The 20904-nt window shown below is 38.5% G+C and overlaps 2 protein-coding genes across 3 annotated transcripts; one reads left to right on the top strand and one right to left on the bottom strand.

Annotated features, from left to right (window-relative positions):
* Positions 1–1212: 1212 nt before the first annotated feature.
* On the bottom strand, positions 1213–6696 carry trhra (thyrotropin-releasing hormone receptor a). Its single transcript, XM_034299040.2, has 3 exons — positions 6425–6696; positions 5429–6256; positions 1213–2717 (listed from the first exon to the last, which is right to left on the bottom strand). Exons 2-3 carry the CDS (start codon positions 6206–6208, stop codon positions 2289–2291), a joined length of 1209 nt encoding a protein of 402 aa, XP_034154931.1. The 5' UTR covers positions 6209–6256; positions 6425–6696; the 3' UTR covers positions 1213–2288.
* A 7384-nt stretch (positions 6697–14080) lies between these two features.
* Positions 14081–18500, top strand: LOC113526406 (transmembrane protein 74). 2 transcript variants are annotated; one of them, XM_034298519.2, is made up of 2 exons: positions 14081–14606; positions 15079–18500. In XM_034298519.2, exon 2 carries the CDS (start codon positions 15126–15128, stop codon positions 15957–15959), a length of 834 nt encoding a protein of 277 aa, XP_034154410.1. In that variant the 5' UTR covers positions 14081–14606; positions 15079–15125; the 3' UTR covers positions 15960–18500. The 2 variants fall into 2 exon arrangements, with proteins under 2 accessions (XP_034154410.1, XP_026769203.1); XM_026913402.3 differs by having other exon boundaries at positions 14081–14437.
* Positions 18501–20904: the final 2404 nt, after the last annotated feature.

A 20904-nucleotide genomic window follows, 5' to 3' on the forward strand; every position in this document is an offset into this window, starting at 1 on the left:
TGATAAGATAGGAGGAACTGACTGACAAGTGAGAATTGTTACTGTATAATTTTCACCATTTTATTCCTTTGTTTCTTTGAACCATCTGTAAATCAATTTTAAAATTAAAGCACAAAACCTTTTATGGAATTTTATTCCATAGTCTTTGGGAATAATTGAATGCATATTGTACGTGTGATTTGTGTGTATATGTATGTTCACTAGCGGGATAACGCAATGATACTATCTGTATCTGTGTTTGCTTAGTGCTTCAAATATCTGTATCTGTATTTGGACTTAAACTTCAAGTGGGCGTGGCCAAAAGCTCGATTTTTTTTTTTTTTTTTATTAAATATGAACACGTACCACTGAAACACTGGAAAATAATGGGAAAAATGATGTAGAAATGCCAGCATTATCAGCATTATCTGTGAATTCTGGCTTTGACAGTCCCTCAACCTCAGCTACATCACTTGAGTTCATGATTGGTCTAAACTAGAGATGTACATGGGAAAATGTTTTGCAGTCCCTCTCATGCAGTAATTTTTGTTTGTACCTGCCCTCTATATGTGATAATGAATTGAGCTGGTTCTTTTTCCCAAACGATAAACAAACTAGTAGCCCAGTTTAATCCCCCACACCCCTAAAAAGGCTGAGGCTAAGTTACTAAGGATGCTATAAATGCATCATGCAGTGGCACACATTATGGTCTTTCTTTGTCCTGCAAGCTTCATATCTGACCATGTGCTCATGCCCACATGAGAGCAAACCTGCTGCTTGCACAACTGTTTGTTGTGTCCCGCAGGATCCCAATCCTGATGCACACCTATAGTTTCAACCAGATGTCCGGTGAACCTTTCTGGTACATTTTCTAAAAAAAAACATTAATAATGCATCTCCTGTATGCATCTGTGTTCATTTCAGTTTAGAGCACATTATATGTTCATTCCAAATAATGTATTCAGTTACATCCTGAATGTCCACATGTTATTATATAAAGCAGTGGAAAACAGTATTTTTAAAATTTTTATTTTTATTTTTTTTATAATTTAATTTTAATTTATAAATCATAAATGAACTTTACTTACTTACATATGGGCCTGGGGTACTTGGGGTTGTCCTGATTAGAGTTATGCAAAGTGTTTAGCTATACAGCTAGGTTGTTGTTGGAGATCTTGGTTTTCACCATGTGAAAGAAAATGGTTGAAAGATCCATCATATACTGATGTGTGCATTGTGGCTACTGAAGAACATGAAATTATAATAATCCCATTCTATCAGTTTATTCAAGACAAGGCGCAACTTACAAAATATAAATATTCATGACAACAGCAAGAACTATCACGTGCATACTTTAAACATTCACCCAGTGAACTACAAAGATTGCACAGTATGGCATTATACATTCTGAACGGTTTCCGGAGTCTATGTAAAGAGGGGTATCCTTTGGACCAAACATTTTCTATCACAGGAACATTTACCAGAGTGCATTATTATTATTTTCAACCAGCCTATATAAAGTTTTAATGCTATATCAAAGACCACATCCAGAAACACAAACTTGCATCTAAAGCTACACACATTACAGTTAAAATAAAAAACAGAAAAATGAAATTTTACACTGCCATACCAACCACCTTCACTTTAAATAACACATTTATATAATGAAATAAGATTGACCAGGATGTACATTCTTCCTCTCTTTTATTCTTCGTCTTATGTATATATGCAAATAAATTTTTTTTTCTTCTAAACATGCTCACACAATGCCACTGTACGGAATGCTCTACCTGGCTGCATTTTATTTTTAAAGGTTACACTCTTTAAAGCTTTCAAAACAGTATCAGAATTAACACAACATAGACATGAAATAAATAAGATATAGGATGTAGGCTTGATACCTCTATCCATTTCCATAGCGACTACAGCGAATCAGTTTCTGATATTTCAGTGGAATGTAAACGTGAAAACCATCGTTGTAACAAGTGTCTCGGGGGGTGAGGTGTTTAGCAATGATACATTGTGCAGTAGCTGTATTAACCCATGGGAGCTGGGCTTCAAGCACAAGGCTGTTAATCATCTGGGCAGGACAATTTGAGAGATTTCCTGTGCATTCTCTGTGTTTTCATTTACTTAACACTCTATACTGTCTAAGTCTATAGAGAAGAGACTTAGTGCTTTAGGGTCACTTCTGTATATTTAGCCTACATCATTACACCCTGCTGTATGGACAATTAGACTAAAATTGGTCTTCAACCTTGAAAAATAAGACTGATTTATTAATGATTGGCTATGAACAACTATCTAAACTAGGCTGTAGATAACATGCTGTCTGACAATGAGGACTCTTTATATGAAGGCTTCTTTCTTCCAGGCAGGAATTCATTTGTAGGCCCTGAAAGTTCCTCCATCTCTGTGGGGTAGTGGTCTGGGCTCTGCCCATTGGAGGTCTCCTTGATTACACTGTAAGTCAGTGCCATGCTGTATGTAGCCGGCTTCTGTGAGCTTTTTGGCCTGCAGTGACACAGCTTGCGGAAAGCAGCACGGAACTTCTGAGACATGGCATTGTAGATGACCGGATTGATGGCGCTGTTCAGGTAGATGCAGAGTCGACAGAAGAGCAAAAACCATTCGTTGGAGTAGGGATGATTTAGGAATGAGTTGACCACCACCAGTGTACGATAGGGCATCCAAAGCAACGCGAAGAGAATCACCACCACAACCAGCATCTTTGTCACCTAAAATACAAACAAGGAAAGACTAAAACAAAACCTACAAACCTTTGCAGGTTTTAATCATGCATATCTTTGCAAAGAAATTATTAAACATTGATGCAATTATCCAATCAGCCAATCATGTGGCAGCAGCGCAATGCATAAAATCATGTAGGTACAGGTCAAGCACTTCAGTTAATGTTCACATTAAACATCTTAATGGGGAAAAATGTGATCTTTCACAGTGGCATGTTTATTGGTGCCAGATGGGCTAGTTTGATTATTTCAGAAACTGCTAATCTCCTGGGATTTTCACACACAAACACTCTTTGTTGAGTTTACACTTTACAAAGAATGGAGCAAATGGTGCAAAAACAAAAAAACATCCAGTGTGCAGCAGTTCTGTGGGGGGACATGCCTTGTTAATGAGAGATGGTCAGACTGGTTTGAGGTGACAGGAAGGCTATGGAAACTCAAATAACCATTCTTTACAACAGTGGTGAGCAGAAAAGCATCTCAGAACACACAGCACATTGAACCTTGGATGGGCTACAACAGCAGAAGACCACCTCATGTTCCATGCCTGTCAGCCGAGAACAGGAATCTGAGGCTACAGTGGGCACAGACTCACCCAAACTGGACAGTTGAAAATTGGAAAAAGACCAAGAGGCATTTTTCTAATCCTTGATATTTTTCAAAGTCACTGAGATCATATTTTCCCCATTCTGTTGTGAACACTAACTGAAGCTCTTGATCTGTATCTGCATGATTTTAAGCATTGTACTGCTACCATATGTTTGGCTGATTGGATTATTGCATGTATGAGAAGGGATACAGGTGTTCCTATTAAAGTGACCTGTGAGTGTGTGCCGATGTCAGATAACCTGATGTTACTCCTGGCACTACAAATAGCTGATTTGACATTGAAATCAATGTTTTCTTTTTTTAGCAATTTTTGTAGATGTTATTGAAACTATTTTAAATGTGGTACTGCTGGTTTGAATGTCATTTTGTTACCAAACCTAAATATTGTGTTCCGTATTGTGTATCATGAAAATCACCCACCCCTAGGCCAGGGTTGCTAAAATGGCAAATGTATTACTTGCATTTACATTAGAATCAAACATAACCTTCTTCTTAGCAACCACAAAGATCAGTACACCAAAGTATTTTATGTAGGATTTGCGAGATGGCAAGAAAGTGTCTGTTATTTATTGTGTGTCATCTGAGACTCGTGTGAGCCTACCCTGAGACTCTCATGGAATATTGCTGTTTTTGTTCCTGGCACCTGTAGTGTGTGTGTGTGTGTGTGTGTGTGTGTGTGTGTGTGTGTGTGTGTGTGTGTGATGGGGGAAAGAGGTGCTGTCCAGGTCAGTACCATCCATCTAAAAGTAAAGCAGTGTGAGAACAGGTGCATCGGAGCCATCAAACATCAATTCTGAGATAAAGGTCAAGCTACTTTGTGGCATAACTACCTTGTAAAATTGGCAATTCAGCTGGTAGACAGTGATAAACATGAGTAGAGGTAGTGTCAAGAAAAAAAGGAAGCAGAAGAGGGATGGTGCAGATATGGCACTAAAATATTTTTTGTGAAAAACAGGAGTGAAGAGGAAACTGACAGGTGGTCAGAATAGCATCTGCAGAGCTAAAGCCTAGAAAAGAAGAAATAAATGTAACTTTCTTAGAGGAATGGCCACTTGGGTTCCACAGGATGGCAGCTGCAATCCTTGTAATAAGCCTTAGCACCCCACCTGCTACCCACACTCTGACCACACTGACAGGTCTATGACTTCTTTCAGGGAAGTCAGAACTTGGTAAGACTTGTACACAGGATAACAATAACATAATCCAGTAATGTCATTACGTTGCTATTTAATTGCACTACGAAATAAATTAGATATTTTACAAATACAACTTATACATAATTAGGTGTTAACCCTCAGTGTACTCCTGCCCCTCTTTGCCATTCCACGTCTCAAAACTTGGCCCTTCACTGAAACTTTCTCCAGTTTAATGTTGAGTTTTACTATACTTATTTTGCTGTGTTTCTTTGTCTTTTTTTATGTATTTGTTTATTTTTTTGCATGCATACTGTATGATTGGTCATTTTACCAGGTCCTCACCTCAACACTGCCCATGTTGTTCTAGTTTAATCTGCGATTGTGCTAGTCTAACCATGCCATCATGAATGCAGTAATGGTCACGAAATGGTAGTTGTTTTAAGGATCATTTAGAATAAGTGAACTGTGGCTCGTTCTCTTTGTACATCCACGCCTTCAGGTGATGCTGCCCTGCGATTCCACATGCTTTTAAATAGTGTGCACACTACTAGGGACATCATTACGTGCAATTATCTGTGTCTACATTCTGGTAGATGCTGGTTTCGGTTTTGAAGCACACCTTTAACATGGTTTTTGCATGTTTTTTTGTGGTCACCCTGGAAAGCACCCGGTCCACATTGCTCCTGGTCCTGGAGTACCTTACCTTTAAGTGTTTTCCCTGATCCAAATAATCAGCTAATGAACAGCCCTTCCTGAGTTGAAGTGAGTGTGTTGGAACAGGGAAAACACCAAAACGTGCAGGACATGGGGTTACTCCAAGACCAGGGGAAACACGGAAACGCGCGCGCGCGGACAGCGCACAGTTACGCGCGCGTCAGCCTTAAAAATGAAAGTTTAAATGTCTAGTGCATTTTATCAAAAATTGTTTCCATGACAGGAACAGTAAATGAATACCTGTCTTCGCGAGGCCGCTGTGCTTCCAAAGGAAGAGTTCTTGGAGTGCTTTTTGCTCTCTGTGCACGAGCCTTTCCTCCAGGTCTGCGCCTTTTCCTTGGGGTCCGACGGCAGGGGGTTGAGGAAGAGGATCCTGGCGATCAGCCCGTACAGCACAGAGGCCAGCAGGAGAGGAACCACGTAGAACAAAGTGAAATCAGCGAAGTATATCGGCTTGTAGAATCTCCTCGCCACCTTGTAAGCGCACATGGTTAAGGTGATGTTGTCGTAGATCTTCTTTTCGATGTCGGACAGGCAAAACCACATTACGCAGTAAAGAGTGGTGAAAGCCCAAACCAGGACAATGATCTTTTTGGCCCTGGAGAGGGTGCAGAGAAACTGCGCCTTGATCGGGTGGCAGATGGCGATGTACCTCTCCACGGTGAAGGCTGTAATGGAGCAAGAGGACGCGTTGATGCCCAGGTACTGCAGGTATGTTATGGAGAGGCAGCCGCCGTAGCCGTACACCCACTCCCCGAACAGGCTTTCTGTAATGTTGGGTAAACCTGCCGCCGTCAGCACGATGAGGTCTGCAACCGCCAGGCTCACCAGGTAGCAGTTGGTGGGAGTCCTCATGTGTTTGGTCGTGAGCACCACGAGGATCACCATCACGTTCCCCACGATCCCGGCGCCGCAGATGACTAGCACCAGCAGCACACTCACCACTTTATACTCGATGCTTTGGTCGGTCCATATGCCTAAAGTCTTGTTATCATTTCCAAATAATGTCACATTCTCCATGCTTCACTCCGCTCCTGTCCTCCACAAGGCAACACGATCACCGATCACCTTTCAAGTCCAGGACACAAGCCATAATGGAAACAGACACAGATATTAAAATGTCTATAAAAGTAGCGAGGGGTTGCGCAAAAACACAACCAAACACAACCAGTTGGCCACTAATGTTTAAACACCGCCTTTCTGCTATTGCAGATGATTAAAAAAAAAAGGACGTACTTGTGAAGATCCAGAAGTATTTCCTGATATATGTGAGGCTGAGAGGAAAGCAGTCCTCTCTGGTGTGTGTCTAAGGTGGAGAGGGCAGTGCTGGTGTATCCGCCCATAGGCTAAATGTGGCTTTACTGAGCTCCCCATAAGCCTCCTCTAACACTAATGGAGCAGGCGGTGCAGTGTAGTAGGCAGGGGTGAGAAATGCTCCCACAGCCTACACTACACTGGATGGACTCTTTCCAGTGCAATCACGTTAAGAGCCGCGCAGTTCTTTATAATCAACCCAGACTGCAGCTCTGCCAGAATAAACCTGTACCAGTCCAAAGCAATTTTCCACCCGATGTGATTATCGATATCTCAGGAAGCTTGGATATCAGATTTACACTGTGTAATACATGGAGTAGGAGTACACACACAGGTGTATTTATTTAAAAAAAAAAAAAAGTATATCTATTCTTTTGCAAACTTTCTATCCAATGAGAAACAATGACACATTACCTGCTGAGCATTTCCCCCTCCAACAAAACACTCTGAAGTGGAATGATGGTGAGAGTTTGGCATTTATGCTGTTTTATGTTTCTGTAATCTTTCCCCAAAGACTTTACAAGGCTTGTGCAGAGTTAGCATTCCACTAGGATCACCGTTCCTTATTTACTTCCTTTTTTATTCTTCCAATCCTTACTTTTTCATTTACTTTTCAAATTTTTTCCCCCAATCCACTAATTCACTGATTGCTCATTTTCCAGCTAGAGAGCTTGGGTCATATTATCTGAATTGCTCCAATCTCATTTCACAGTAACAAAATCACAGTGTTGATTTAGAGTGGTGTGAAGAGCTAAGGTAATTATCTTCTTTTGCTCCAGTTGCTCCAGTTGTCTGCTCCAATCTCCAGACCGGTGACAGATTAAAGGAAAAACCAACATAAAGTGTCTTTGTAAGATTTTGGGCTACCATGAGCCACCACAAGAGCTTTAGTGCAACTTGGCATAGATTCTACAAGTCTACAAGGGATGAACACTATTTTACAACTAGTGTTTGATGATACTGGTGGATGGCGCTGTCTGTTATGTCACTTCAGAATCTCCTCTAGGTGTTTGATTGGGTTGAGATCTGGTGACTGTGATACCATATGATTTACAACAATTTCATCCTCATCAAACTATTCAGTGAGTCCTTATGCACTGTGGATGGGGATGTTATTATACTCGAAGAGACTACTTCCATCGTCTCTTCACAAAACTGAGCCTTTACTTGGTTCAAAAGATCTTCCATGCATATGTAAAATTATACGACACTCACCACAACATGTAGCCAAACTATCCTAATTCTTTCTGAATCAAATATTGATTTATCTTAAAAAAATAAAATTGAAAACATAATATTAATATTTAGGTCAAGATATGAAAGATGTAGCTATAATTAAAAGCGAATAATTTGCCATCAGAAGCTACTGAGTAAAAAAAAAAATGCATGCATTGTTTATTTATTTATTTATTTTATTTTATTTTATTTTATTTTATTTTATTTTATTTTATTTTATTTTATTTTATTTTATTTTATTTTATTATTATTTTTTTTTAAGGAGCACAATTAAATCCACATATTTTGTCATGTAGCCACGCTACAAGAGGTTTTGATATTGCCACAGCTTATACTGTTTACTATATTTAATAATGTACATTATATTTATTGTATATTGTATTTAAGTTTAAATTTAAACTTTAAGTATATACGTTATATTTTCTTTCTCATAAGATGATGATATTGCTTGGGCATTCCTGCAGACCTCTAAAACTGATAAATATTACTATATTTATTAATATATTACTATATTACTATAGTTTACTCCTATAAATATTACTGTATTGTATTACTAGGTTTGTTTTTTAAATGCATGTACTATTGATGTCATGGTGCTATTTAACAGGTTATATATAAGTGTATATTTTTTTAAATTCATCATCTGTATAACAATAACCCTTTAAAGCTCAATCCACACTGAAGAAGAAGAACAAGGACAAGTATTTTAAAACTGAGCTGCTGACATAAGTTACCTCTAAACAATAATTCTGGATGTGATTATAATGGGACTTAATATAAGATGAACTCTTAGATGAACTGCCAACAAAGGTACAGCAAAAGTACATATAAAACTTTTAATTATTCATGTTCTTTTAACTAATAAATAAAAGCATAGCCAGATAATGAGATCTATTTTCTTTTTTTTTTTATTCTACACTTTCTTTAGTCTTTTCAGTAGTCCTTAATGTATACAGTCTATCTTAGATACATTTTCTTTTTGGTGCTGCATGTGGACAAGTGCAGAAGTTAGGAGTTTCTGGATGTCATTTCTGACAGTAGTGCATCACCGCCCCCTTGTGGATATTTTTATAATAGCAACCCCTCTCTGCCTCAGCTTACTTATTAATACAGTGACTAGACATCTAATGCTCCAGTACAAGTGAGAGAGGGCAGAGGGTGGTAGGGGTCATGCCAATATAAATACATTTATTAGACACATTTTTCTCATCTGACACCTTTCTCTTACAACAAATAGAAAACCTTTCGCAATTCCTATCAGGCATAGCACCCTTCAACTGAAGTCTAATGACGACTAAATAAGACTTACACAGACTTTTATCTGATTCAACATTCTGTCTAATGGGCAGATTTCACCTAGCCGGGGTCGGTCTGACAAATAATTACTCATATACCTTAGTGGTATGCACATTCTGCACAATAATTTATCTATAAAATGAAAACATTATTTGACAGCTAAAGCAAAGAATGACTACAGGACTGTACCAGGAACTACTGAACATTTTGTCACACTACTTATAAGACAGCATTACCGTGGGTAGTACTGTAGATATTATATCTGAAGCTAAATCATGTACAATATTAATTTCCACAGGGTTTTGATGATAAGCATAACTTCATCAAGTTGTTGTTAAGCCTTTGAAATGCTTGCTGCTGAGCATTTCAGAGCTTTTCAGTGGCAGTTTTTCAAGCTGCTTTCAACGAGCTTACACACAGTTTGGGAATGAAAGCAACGCAGGATTCACATCTCATATGCTTCAACAACTTCAGTGTTTATATAATCTATATGTTAAAGTTCTTTAAAAAAGACAGCAAAGGAGATGTCAAAGAAAAACTATTCAGCCTGTGTCATAAACTCACTGATGGATTCAAGGTAGTGATCTGAATATATGTCATTTCATACTACACACGTTTTCGTAATATTTTCTTGATAAAGCAAAGTTATCTCTTGCTTACTAGTCTGAGCAAGGTAAATATTTTATTTGATGTTGTCATATTACCTTATTATAACAAAGACAAACATCTGGGTGCATCAGATCAAGTCTAGCATTTTTCTGCTCTAAGTGCATTTTCGTATTGACTTAATTAATCATTTGTGTTCAGCCTTACTATACAGTTCATTGAATTCAGTGAATTTTATTTCAGATAGCTTTAAATACACATGTCAGGCTTTCCATCATCTTCCATGCCAGCAAGCCACTCAGAACTTGGCAGCATTTATTACAAGGGAATAAATCAAATATTGAGCTGGGACACCAGGCTCTTTAATTTAGCTAATGACAAAGGCCAATTCCTCCATCTGACCTTGCGTGATTACCATACAGGAATGTACTCCTTCACAACAACACAAAGAAAAGAAAGGAAAAGACTAGCCATTATGTTGACTGAAACTCTGCATGCATTTAATTCTGCATCTGTGGCTACTTGGGAATATCTACAGTTTTTCTTTTCTTTCATTTATTCATGTGACAGATGCTTTTTATGCTTTTTAACTTTCAGTGAGACAGAATACAAGCCAACAATAGAGCTGGGAAATGAGTCAACAGTAATACAAGTACCACAATCTACGTATGTGATGCATGTTCACCTGCTGAATATTTTTGCTAATCAAGATATATTTATGTTGATATTTGCTCATACACATAATGTGAAAGATATTAAGCATGCACAAATGCTAATGGAGGAAGAGAATGCTACATGCAAATATTTAAATTTCTTTGATTGACATGCATGTGCTCACAAAAAAGCATCTCATGTAATATTTGCCATCAGACAAAAGAGAGAAATTTGGAAAATGAAGTGTGGTTTAGACTGAAACAATAAAATATGCTTTATGTTAGAAATATCATTCATAATTAAAATTCCAAATTTAATTTGGATACCTTTTGTTATATTGGAGAAAAGTCCTACATTACACCATCTCAGCTCTAAGAAATTGACCCAGTTCAGAACCTTGGACAGTTCCTGCTCTACCTGGAAAGAGCTACAGAAGGGTGACAAAAGTATAAACTGGTGACCCTGTTATGTGGCGGGGACATTTTACTGCCATGGTTTAGATCCACATGTCACTGAGTCACTGCAAAGCAGTACAATCACCTTTGTCCTATGACAAAACAGTTCTATCCTGATAGGAGTGCTTTCTTCCAGGATGACAATATCCCCATCTACAATGCACGAGGGCTCATTGAATGGTTTGTTGAGGATGAAAATGATGTAAAAATCATATGCTATGGCCTTCACACTCGCCAGATCTCAACCTATTTGTACATGGAAGACTTTGAACTCATGTGTTAATTACTGATGTGAACTGATGTGACATTACCACCACCATCAACACACCACTTGAGGGAATATTCTTTTGGAAGCTCCAGTTCGCATTCAATACCCTGCTCTTCACCCACTGACAGCAACAGCCTCAATGACAGCTACAACTGGTACAATTACACCAGAATGGGGCTGTATAATACACCTCATCAAGAATTCATATGAAATTTTGCAGCAAGCTGCAAGATGAACAAAACTTATTTGCTCAGTTTATTTCAGTGTCCTGACCACATATGGTTACAGTGTGTCCATGTTGTGTCCACCTTCATGTCTTCACCCTTCCCAATTTTCCCACATCATCCCATTGCTGCATTCCCATAACTTTCTTCCAGTAAATTCCTCTATAACACTTGTGCTTGCTTACAAAGCCAGAAATGGACCAGTTCCTCTGTATCTGAAGGGAAAAACCCTGCTCACCTTGACCCATTATCCCACAACAAACAAGGAAGACATGCGTCATGACTCTTCTCTGTACTGACACCCGGGTTGTAGAATGAAGTTTCCCTGACTGTCCAGAAAAAGTCGAGTCACTGTCTGTCTTCAAATGAAGACTGAAGACCTACCTCTTTACTAAGAATTTAACTAAGCATTAAATAAATAGATACTAATAATAACAACTTGTACTATGTTGTTGCACTAATTCTTCTCTGATAGGATTTTAGCTTATTGGTATTCTTAGACCCTGATATATTTGTACCAGTATGAGGTTTTTTGTTCGAGTTAAAAAAAAGGATCTGCCAAATGCAGTGAATGTAAATATAGGCATTCCTTTTATTGTCTTCTTCAAATTTAAATTGACTAATATTCCTAAAATTGATACTTAATATTTCCTCAAATTGATTCATGTCTTTTAAACTACACCAGTGTGACCTATATATGGAAGTATATTTGCTACTTAAATTTTTTGTGAGCCTCATAAATCATACTGGATCATAACCATATAGCACAGACCGATTTACTGTTTCAATTCTACTTCGCAAGGCTTTTATCCTTGGCAGATTATACTACACCAACATTTTAGAAACATAAGATCAGGGTTGTGTATTACGTCCAGCATTTGATAAATTTTGACATTTAACATTGTGTTACTTCAGAAATATACACAGGCCAGTCAGGTATGAGTGCAGAATGGTGCATCCCCCAACATCTACCTAGCCAAAGTGGGGCATCAATCACACCCTGAGTTTCCCTACGCTTTCACTGACTTATTATGGAAATATATCTGATCTCATGCCCAAGCATTCATTAGCATTATAATATAACTAAGAACTGAAAGTCTATAGCAATACAAACTCCTATATCTTGTTATAATTGAATTCAGACAGCAGAGGGTAAAAACTTTTGTTGAATTACACAAACAGACCACATAAGCCTCTATATGCTTATGTAATGCATGTTCACTTTGCAAAGTATGACATATTTGTGTTGATCTTCATACAATGTACTGAAGCAGAAATTTATTAATGAGGAAAAGCCTTCTGTGTATGTTTAATTTATGTAATAACTTCTTTCTAATTGTTTAAATTACTTTGAATTGCATCCATGTGCTCGTTATAAGCATATCTATGACAGAAATATAGTACTACGTTCTTCCTGTAGTCTCAAACTTTTATTTCTTAAAGCATTTTGTATAATGTTAGAATATATGTCAGAAGCATTGTAATAAAACTCTAAAATTCTGTAGCAATACAATCTCCGATGTCTTCTTATGATTACCTTTAGACAACACAGTTAGCACTTCTCATTATATTAAATTTCTGGAAGATAATCCCGATCAAGAATTTGTCAATTATGCAATTATTTGTTGATGTTGCTGATATTTCATTCATAATGAACTCATGAAAATGATTCATGAAAAAGGCACAGTGTATAAGTGGTCACTGAAAGGTCACTTTAAAGAACATGACTTGATACAGATGACGTTAAATAATCTGTTTTATAGAAATGATTTAACTCAGCATTAATTGTAGGGGGAAAAACATTTTCAGGGGTATTTGCACAGATAAACGATAACCCAGAAAACACTTAATTCAACCCTTTTTTCTAAGAAACAGATGGCTATCTAGTGTGTACAGATTTTCGTGTTTAATGAACAAGAAAATGGATCTGGATCACACCTACTGATGGGTGACAAATTAAAGGAATAATAAAAACCATAACATGTCTTAGTAAGGTGTTGGGCCACCACAAGCCAGCAGAAGAGCTTCAGTGCACCTTGGCATGGATCCTACAGGTCTCTGGAACTGTACCGGATGGACGACCAGCATGATATTTCCTCAGCTGATGATTGTGGTAGAGAGCACTACATAACACGTCGCTCCAACACCTCCCATAGAGCAGGTGAGTGTGAAGTCCATAGCATACGATTTACATCATTTCATATTCATCAAACCAGGAGTGTCCAATCTTATCCACAAAAGGCTGGTGTGGATGCAGATTTTCATTCCAGTCAAGCAGGAGCCGCACCTGAGTCCACCTGTTTAATCAGTCAATCTTGTCTCTTTCAGTAGACTCAGGTGTGGCTTCTGATTGGTTGGAACGAAAACATGCACCCACACCAGCACTTTCTGGATCAGACTTTCCAGATATGGACACCCCCTCATCAAACCATTCAGTGAGGGCTCATGATCTGCACATGGGGGCATTATCATCCTGGAAGAGAGCACTCCCATCAGGATAGAGACGTTTCATCATAGGATAAAGATAATGAGTGAGAATGAATTTGTATTGATGCCAGGAAAATGCCTCTCACAACATAACAGAGCCACTAATTTGTCTGTATATGCACGTGTAGCATCATTTCTCTCGTATTATGCTGTCGATACAACCCTCCTCCTCCTCTTCCTCCTCCTCCTCTTCCTCTTCCTCCTTCTCTTCCTCCTCCTCCTTCTCTTCCCCCTTTTCCTCCTCCTTCTCCTGTTCCTCCTCCTCCTCTTCCTCCTCCTCCTCTTCCTCTTCCTCCTTCTCTTCCCCCTTTTCCTCCTCCTTCTCCTGTTCCTCCTCCTCCTCTTCCTCCTTCTCCTCTTCCTCTTCTTCCTCTTCCTCCTCTTCTTCTTCCTCCTTCTCCTCTTCCTCTTCCTCTGTGAATCACAGCTATGCAGGGTGTGATTAGAGAAATCGAGGTGTCGGTAAAGGATTGCTAGACTAAACGGTTGATTTGAAGGCTGTGGGCAGTCATAAAAGGTGATGGGCGGGCCTTTATTTTGACAGGCAAGCGTTAACAGCCTGGGTAACCAATCAGACTGCGTTATATTCAGTCCTGATGTGAAATGTTCCGGTAAGTGGCGGCGTCCTTGCGGAACTGGAGACTGCGCGCGGCTGAGACGTGCCGGGATGCGACCACGTTTAACTACGCACAAAGGATTTCCTGAGCAAGTATTCCATCTCTTTATCAAACGCAGTATGGCATTTTACCTCTGTAGCCTACGTGCAATGCATACTGAGGACCTGGCTTCTCCACTGGAAGCCATTCTAGCAGTCTGAATTTAATAAGCCTTCATATACAGGCTGTAATTACTGGTTTATTATCTGACGCGACATTCAGGTAACTGTTTTCACTGATCAGCTTTATGTAGCTTCATGTATTCTCCATTGTATAAAACGCCTTTAGTGCATTTAAATCTTCATGTTACTCTGCAGAAATGGAGCCTGAGCCTCTCTCTTGCTACAGTCCATGCGTTTTTAAAGAGCCTTGAATCTTGCTGTGGTTTGCATGAACTTCCTTCTTTACAGAATTATAATACTCTAAACTAATCAGTTCACTGTTCACTCGGATGTCATACCCTTTCATAAGGTCAGGCAATGAAACCTGATCAACTTTCAGCAAAGCAAGGAGGGTTAAAGCTGTAGTGATAGCTGCTGTTTCAAAAACAGGACTGTGCATGGTGTTTTCACATCTGTGACACATTTCTGTGTTGATAGTGTTTCCAGTAAACTGTAAGAGTAGCAGCAGTGGAAGACTTCAGATCTCACCGGATCTGCTTCTCCAACCCCACACTGATGATCTGTGTTGATAGGTGTTGATGCGGCTGTCTTGATGGAGTGATCTGGCAGCGAGAATCCAATGGCCTCCGTGGAGCTGCTTTACATAGATAAAGAGAGAGGGCGAGACGATGCACTGGATGCCCCTGATTGGGTCCGACCTGTTCAAGTTCATGGGACAGATGGTCCGGCTGAAGAAACGACCCCCGGGGAACATGAAAGCAGTTCACATGGGAAAGTGGTTGTCACAGAGGCTCAGCGTCATTCAGCACCAAAGATGACCCCCAGCAAAGGACTATCGGGCAAGCACTTTCATCATGAGAAGGTCAGGGTGTGTTGTGACGAGGAGCTGGAGACCTCTTTCACTTACGTTGATGAAAATGTGAATCTGAGACTGGCCACTCCAGATATAAGCGAGAAAAGCCTCCATGATGGGACGCCTTGCCCTGATTCCCCAAACGAGAACCGCCTTGAATTTTCCCTAATGTCCGACCTGACGTCTGAGAGCTCAGGAAAGCCAGTAGATTATGGATTTATCAGTGCCGTCACCTTCCTAGTGACAGGAATAACTTTAGTAATCATATCTTACTCTGTCCCTCGTGACTCAGGAGTAAACCCAGACACCGTCTCGGCGCGAGAGATGGAGAGACTCGAAAGTGAGAGTGCCAGGCTCGGGGCGCACCTGGATCGGTGTGTCATTGCCGGGCTTTGCCTTCTCACGTTAGGTGGGGTAGTGCTTTCTACTCTGTTGATGATTTCAATGTGGAAAGGGGAGATGTACAGGAGAAAGGCCTTCTCATATTCCAAGCACTCAGCGAAGCTGTACGGCTCGACTAATTTGAGAACAAAATCAAGCTCTGCTCAGTCATCAGCACACAATTTTGTTGAGGAAGACTCTGGTGGTAATCTAAGCTAATTTTTTTTTATTTCTCTTTGTAAACATGTGCCGAAATTAGACTTTACAACATACCCAAAAAGTGTGTTGTTGATAGGTCTTTTCCACTGGACACTGTTTTACAGCAAGCCTCGTAACTCCTACTGATCCAAATCTAGAGCTAGCCTTGCCTTGGTAAAGCACCGTGCCAGTTTCTCCTCACAAAACAGTTTATTTGAAAGCAGTTCTCTGAGGGTTGTGGGGTGGCAACATCATTTCCTATGCAACACTAACAGTAGCAACAGTACCACAGCAACTTTTCCATACACACACACTGATGAGGGCTTATACACTTTTCTGTTGTACTTGATGAAATAATTATCAGACACTACTACTGAAAATTGCTGTGCCTTACTGTCTGGTAAAAGGTGATTCTAGGTAGCTAGTGTTTTTTTATTTAATGGTGGTTTTCTGATTCGTGTGATGACCACGATGATTCTGTGGCGAATCCGATTGACTAATCAATCTGCATTATTTATAGCTCCACTGGTATGACCCTGTTTACCCTTGTATGAAGTGTAACCAAATTCATCATGGGCATTTATACTGCAAAAAGATGAAAATATCTGTCTAATATTTCCTATTATAAGATTACAATAACCCAAATATAAGATTATTAAACCTATTTCTAGCCTTTTATTACTCATTTGAAGCCTTGTCCTATTGGCAGATAATTTTGCTAATTTTAAGCATTTATTTCTAGAAAGAAGCAAAATCAGCTGCCAATAGAATAAGAGAATTTAAAAATTGAAATAATGCCTAGAAATAGGTTTAATAATCTTATATTTAGTTTATTGTAATCATATAATAGGAAATAGATGAATTTAACTATATTGAAGATATTTTCACATAACTTTTTTACACTATAGTTACGGTACACTGCAAAATCTATGTTTTAGCAACAAAAACATCTTGATTTAGCCAAATTCAACTAATATTTATCTTTATTAGATTAAGATTATTAAACCTATTTCTAGATGTGTTTTAGTCATTTCAAGCAATTATTCTACTGACAGATAATTTAGCTTATTTTGTGTGTTCATTTTTAAAAGAAAGCAAAATTATCCACCAATAGAATAAGAAAGTTTTAAGCTTAAAATTAGTAAATATGTCCACAAAAATTTGCAGTGTATAGCAATGAAAATCATGGAAAAATATTGTTATCGTACTGTCTAATACCGAAGTGTCCAGTGGAAAAGTGCTATTAGTCACACATTTAATGGTCCTGTAATAGTCTGTAGTTTTTTTGTTTTTAAATAATTTTTTTTATTGGCTTATACTAAAGATATTGTTCAACTATATATTGTCTTAAAGTTAGCACTTTTAAAAGGATTATTAGCGTTCTATTTTTTCCCCTTGTACCCGTGTAACTAACCTTTTGTTGTGCTGGTGAGATGTTTAAAGGCTGGTTATAATGTTTGGGCTCTACCCATAAAAACTGACATGAATCAGATCACACTTTTGCTGCTGCTGTCCTGACAATCCTTCTCAGCTCTTACTGCTTTACTTCTTTAGATAATGCAGTTAAATGTAAATATTTCCAGCCTTAATTCATTCATCAGGAAATGTGCATTTCCAAAAATCTGTGCAAATAAGGGCTAGGTTTGGACGGAAATCGAGTAACAAACCAGAACCCTAAATCCAGATGAACACTACACTCCGCAAAGTATCACAGATGTGCTGAAAAGTTATGACGATAAAGTTTGCTGCTTATGTCTTGCCTTGATCTAAACTTATATGCAAATGCTGTATTTCTTAGCAAATATGGTCCATGCAGAAATGTACACACTTAAAGCCTAAAGCTTCCTCAGTAACTTTAAGGGAAATAAACAGCTGCTAAATGTGTTTGGTTACTGTGAGGGATTTTTCTTTACATGTGAGTGTGTTTCTTCTCAACTAACTGAGTCATATGAAATATCATTTAAAGCATGATAAAATCTGCAAAACTAAGTCATTTAAATACAACTTGCATGCTTCTAATGACCTATTTACTGAATATTGTCATCACCTACGATCACAGAATGAAGAAATGAATGTAAACACTACTTGTGTTTTGTTAACTTTAATAAACACAATGTATGCTCTTTAATGTACAAAATGAATAAAACATGCTGTTGTTATTTCTTCACAGACTTACATACTCAAGTTGCCACTTTATTATGTACACCTACCTTGTGCCGGCACTCACTGGCCTTTTCATCCAGTTCATCTGCCATATAGGTCACGTTGTAGGTCCACTGTCTGTCTGTAGTCCATCTGTTTCTCAGCCTGTCATTCAGTCGAAACAGACCAACACAGGAGCACTGCCAACAAGATATTACTTGGATAGCAATCCATTCTCCAGTGCAGCAATGACACAGCAATGACTTGGTAGTGTGTGTGATGCTGGTATTAGTGTATTTGACACAGCAGCTATACTGGCTTAGATGACTGACACCACCAATCCTATTGAGTAGACTCATAACGTCCTGTCAGAGAATGCTAGCCTTAAAACTGTTTTGGCATCTGCTGACTTAAGCTGCCCTTTATTAAGTGGTTGTGCTGTATTAATACTGCAATATATATAAAAAAAAAACTGATGCTCAATAATATATATATAAAAAACTTATTTCAGTCAAACTATCAGTTGTACTTCTACACATGCTACACATTAAGAATGTCTAAAAATAAGTCTATTACAGGCATCCTATCTAAAACTATCAGATAAAAAGTTATGAAAGGTAAGGTAACCTTGAGGGCTGTTTCTGAACCTTGCTTGGGCCGAGCCACCCTAATCATATCATCATACTCATACTTAAGTTGCAGACCACTAGCTGACCCCCTGCAAAAATATGAAAAATAATAACAACCATGTGTTCCCATCTATTATATTTCTAGCCTATAGCTAGACACAGCTCTGCTTGTGTGACAAGTGTGAAATTAAATAAAATTCAACCATATTACCCTTGTTCTAATTCTTTATATGAGATGAGTTTCCTATCACTATCAAGGTCGATTTAGAATTAGCATAAAGAGTAAACGTTATTATACCATATACTGCCATGACTCATCAAACTTTAAACTTCTTAAAAACTTGTAATTAACTCTGGCTGGTGCTGCAGTTTCTATACAGAAGCTTGGAATTGCTATGTGGCTTTTCTATGGGTCCAGGATTGCAGACAGCCGTATTGGTCCACTGAGACTGGACACTGGCACCGTCAGTCTAGGAAATTATATTTGATAGTGTATGGCACACGGTCACTACATGCCAATCATCAGTCTCTGTATCTAAACATTGAAACAAACACACAAAAAAATCACATTTTCAAACAATGGATAAACCATAGCTATGTGAAAAATAAATAATAGATGATTACACAAAAGGCTATTAACTGCAATTTTCTTCTCTACTATTTACCTGGCTTACACAATGGCTTGCGTGGTATAATTAGGTAATTTCACCTTGACTATTATAGATTGCACTGTAAGGTAAAATAAAACAATTTCACATTTTGTTTACCGAGTTGTAGCAAGAGTTTATCCATGCAGCAGGAGATGTTTACTATAACCTGATTTAACCTCATGCCTCACTCACTTTCAAAGCAGAAATAATGCAGGAGTTATTTATAATGCATTGTGATTGTTACAATTGTGTATTTCAAGCTCCTTATGCTGAAGCTCGACCGACATAATAAACGCTCTGCTTGGGAAGCTGCATAGTTTTATCCGGGCTACCCAAGAGACCTCCTTCAACAGCACATGAATATCTGTAGCTGATGTTAAGCTCTGTGAACTCCCAAGGCTTTGCTCCTTTACCTGATTTATGCCTGAGCACTAAAGTATACTTACTAGACTGTGGAAAGTTTCCAGTCGTATTGATCCATCTGGAGAGCACTACCCAGCGATAGCTTCAGGGTCCTGACCTTAGCTCGGTCTCGTTTTGCTGTCTTTAGATCAGGGTATTTTTAGTATGCCTCCTGAACATTAGGAAAGCTTATTTACATTACGCAATTGTCTTAATCTAATGCAAATGAAATCCTTACAGCTATTTTGCCAAACTGGATCTATGCAAGGCTGCATTTTACATTAGCACCCAGCTGCATGCAGTTTCACAATTACTGTTCCACTCTATTACCTTGGAGCATTTGTCATCATAAAGTATTTTAAACAGCCCTGTGTGGATTACAAATATGCACTGCTCAGTTTTCTTGTTTAAAGCTTCCTGTAGAAGACTGATTGGAAATCGGCTTCAAGTGCTGCAAGTCCTATCATCATAAAGCACTTAGGTAACATCCTGAAAATGTCACTATAAAGTATAGCACACTACAACTGACCCAATTCTAGGCCAAATTGTAAGTCATTGTAGGTGAAACATTGTATAATATAAAGTCCTATAAAATATAAAATCTTAGAACCTGCAACTTCACAGTTACTGAAGATATATTTAGTCATACCAGACATGACAATTGAAAAAGCATACATATTTTAAATATATTAAACAGGTCTCTGAAACATGCCAAGAGGGAAATTAAGCAGTGATACTGAAATACAATAATAACATTAAGTTATCATTTAGCTGTGGGATGTAAACTTGATGTCTGAGCTAGATAAAAGATTCCGGTCTATTTGCCATTAATCTCACTGCACTGAGTACACTTCACTGTACAGCAGAATTGTAGACCTGAATACTGAATACTGAAGCACATAAAGAAGACACATACCAGTGTTTCAGGGCTGATTATTCATGTCTTCATGTTCAGTAAGTACTTTGTCCTTGTAAGGCATGTGATGGATCCAGAGCCTATCCTGGGAACTCTGGGTGTGAGGAGGGAATGCAGACCTGTTCACACCTGGAGCAATTTAGCATAGCCATTCCACATACTGGCATGTTTTTGGGAGGTTGGAGAGTACTGGAAAACCTAGAAGAACCTAACATAGCCACAGGGAG

Source organism: Pangasianodon hypophthalmus, chromosome 1 (assembly GCF_027358585.1).
Source record: "Pangasianodon hypophthalmus isolate fPanHyp1 chromosome 1, fPanHyp1.pri, whole genome shotgun sequence".
In the NCBI taxonomy this organism is placed as follows: domain Eukaryota; kingdom Metazoa; phylum Chordata; class Actinopteri; order Siluriformes; family Pangasiidae; genus Pangasianodon; species Pangasianodon hypophthalmus.

Bases quoted from the DNA above. Each gene is read 5' to 3' on its own strand.
- trhra (XM_034299040.2), bottom strand. From the start codon at position 6,208: ATGGAGAATGTGACATTATTTGGAAATGATAACAAGACTTTAGGCATA. The intron at 2,718-5,428 runs GTATTCATTTAC...TTTGTATTTTAG, and splicing joins CAGCGGCCTCGCGAAGACAG to GTGACAAAGATGCTGGTTGT.
- LOC113526406 (XM_034298519.2), top strand. From the start codon at position 15,126: ATGGCCTCCGTGGAGCTGCTTTACATAGATAAAGAGAGAGGGCGAGAC.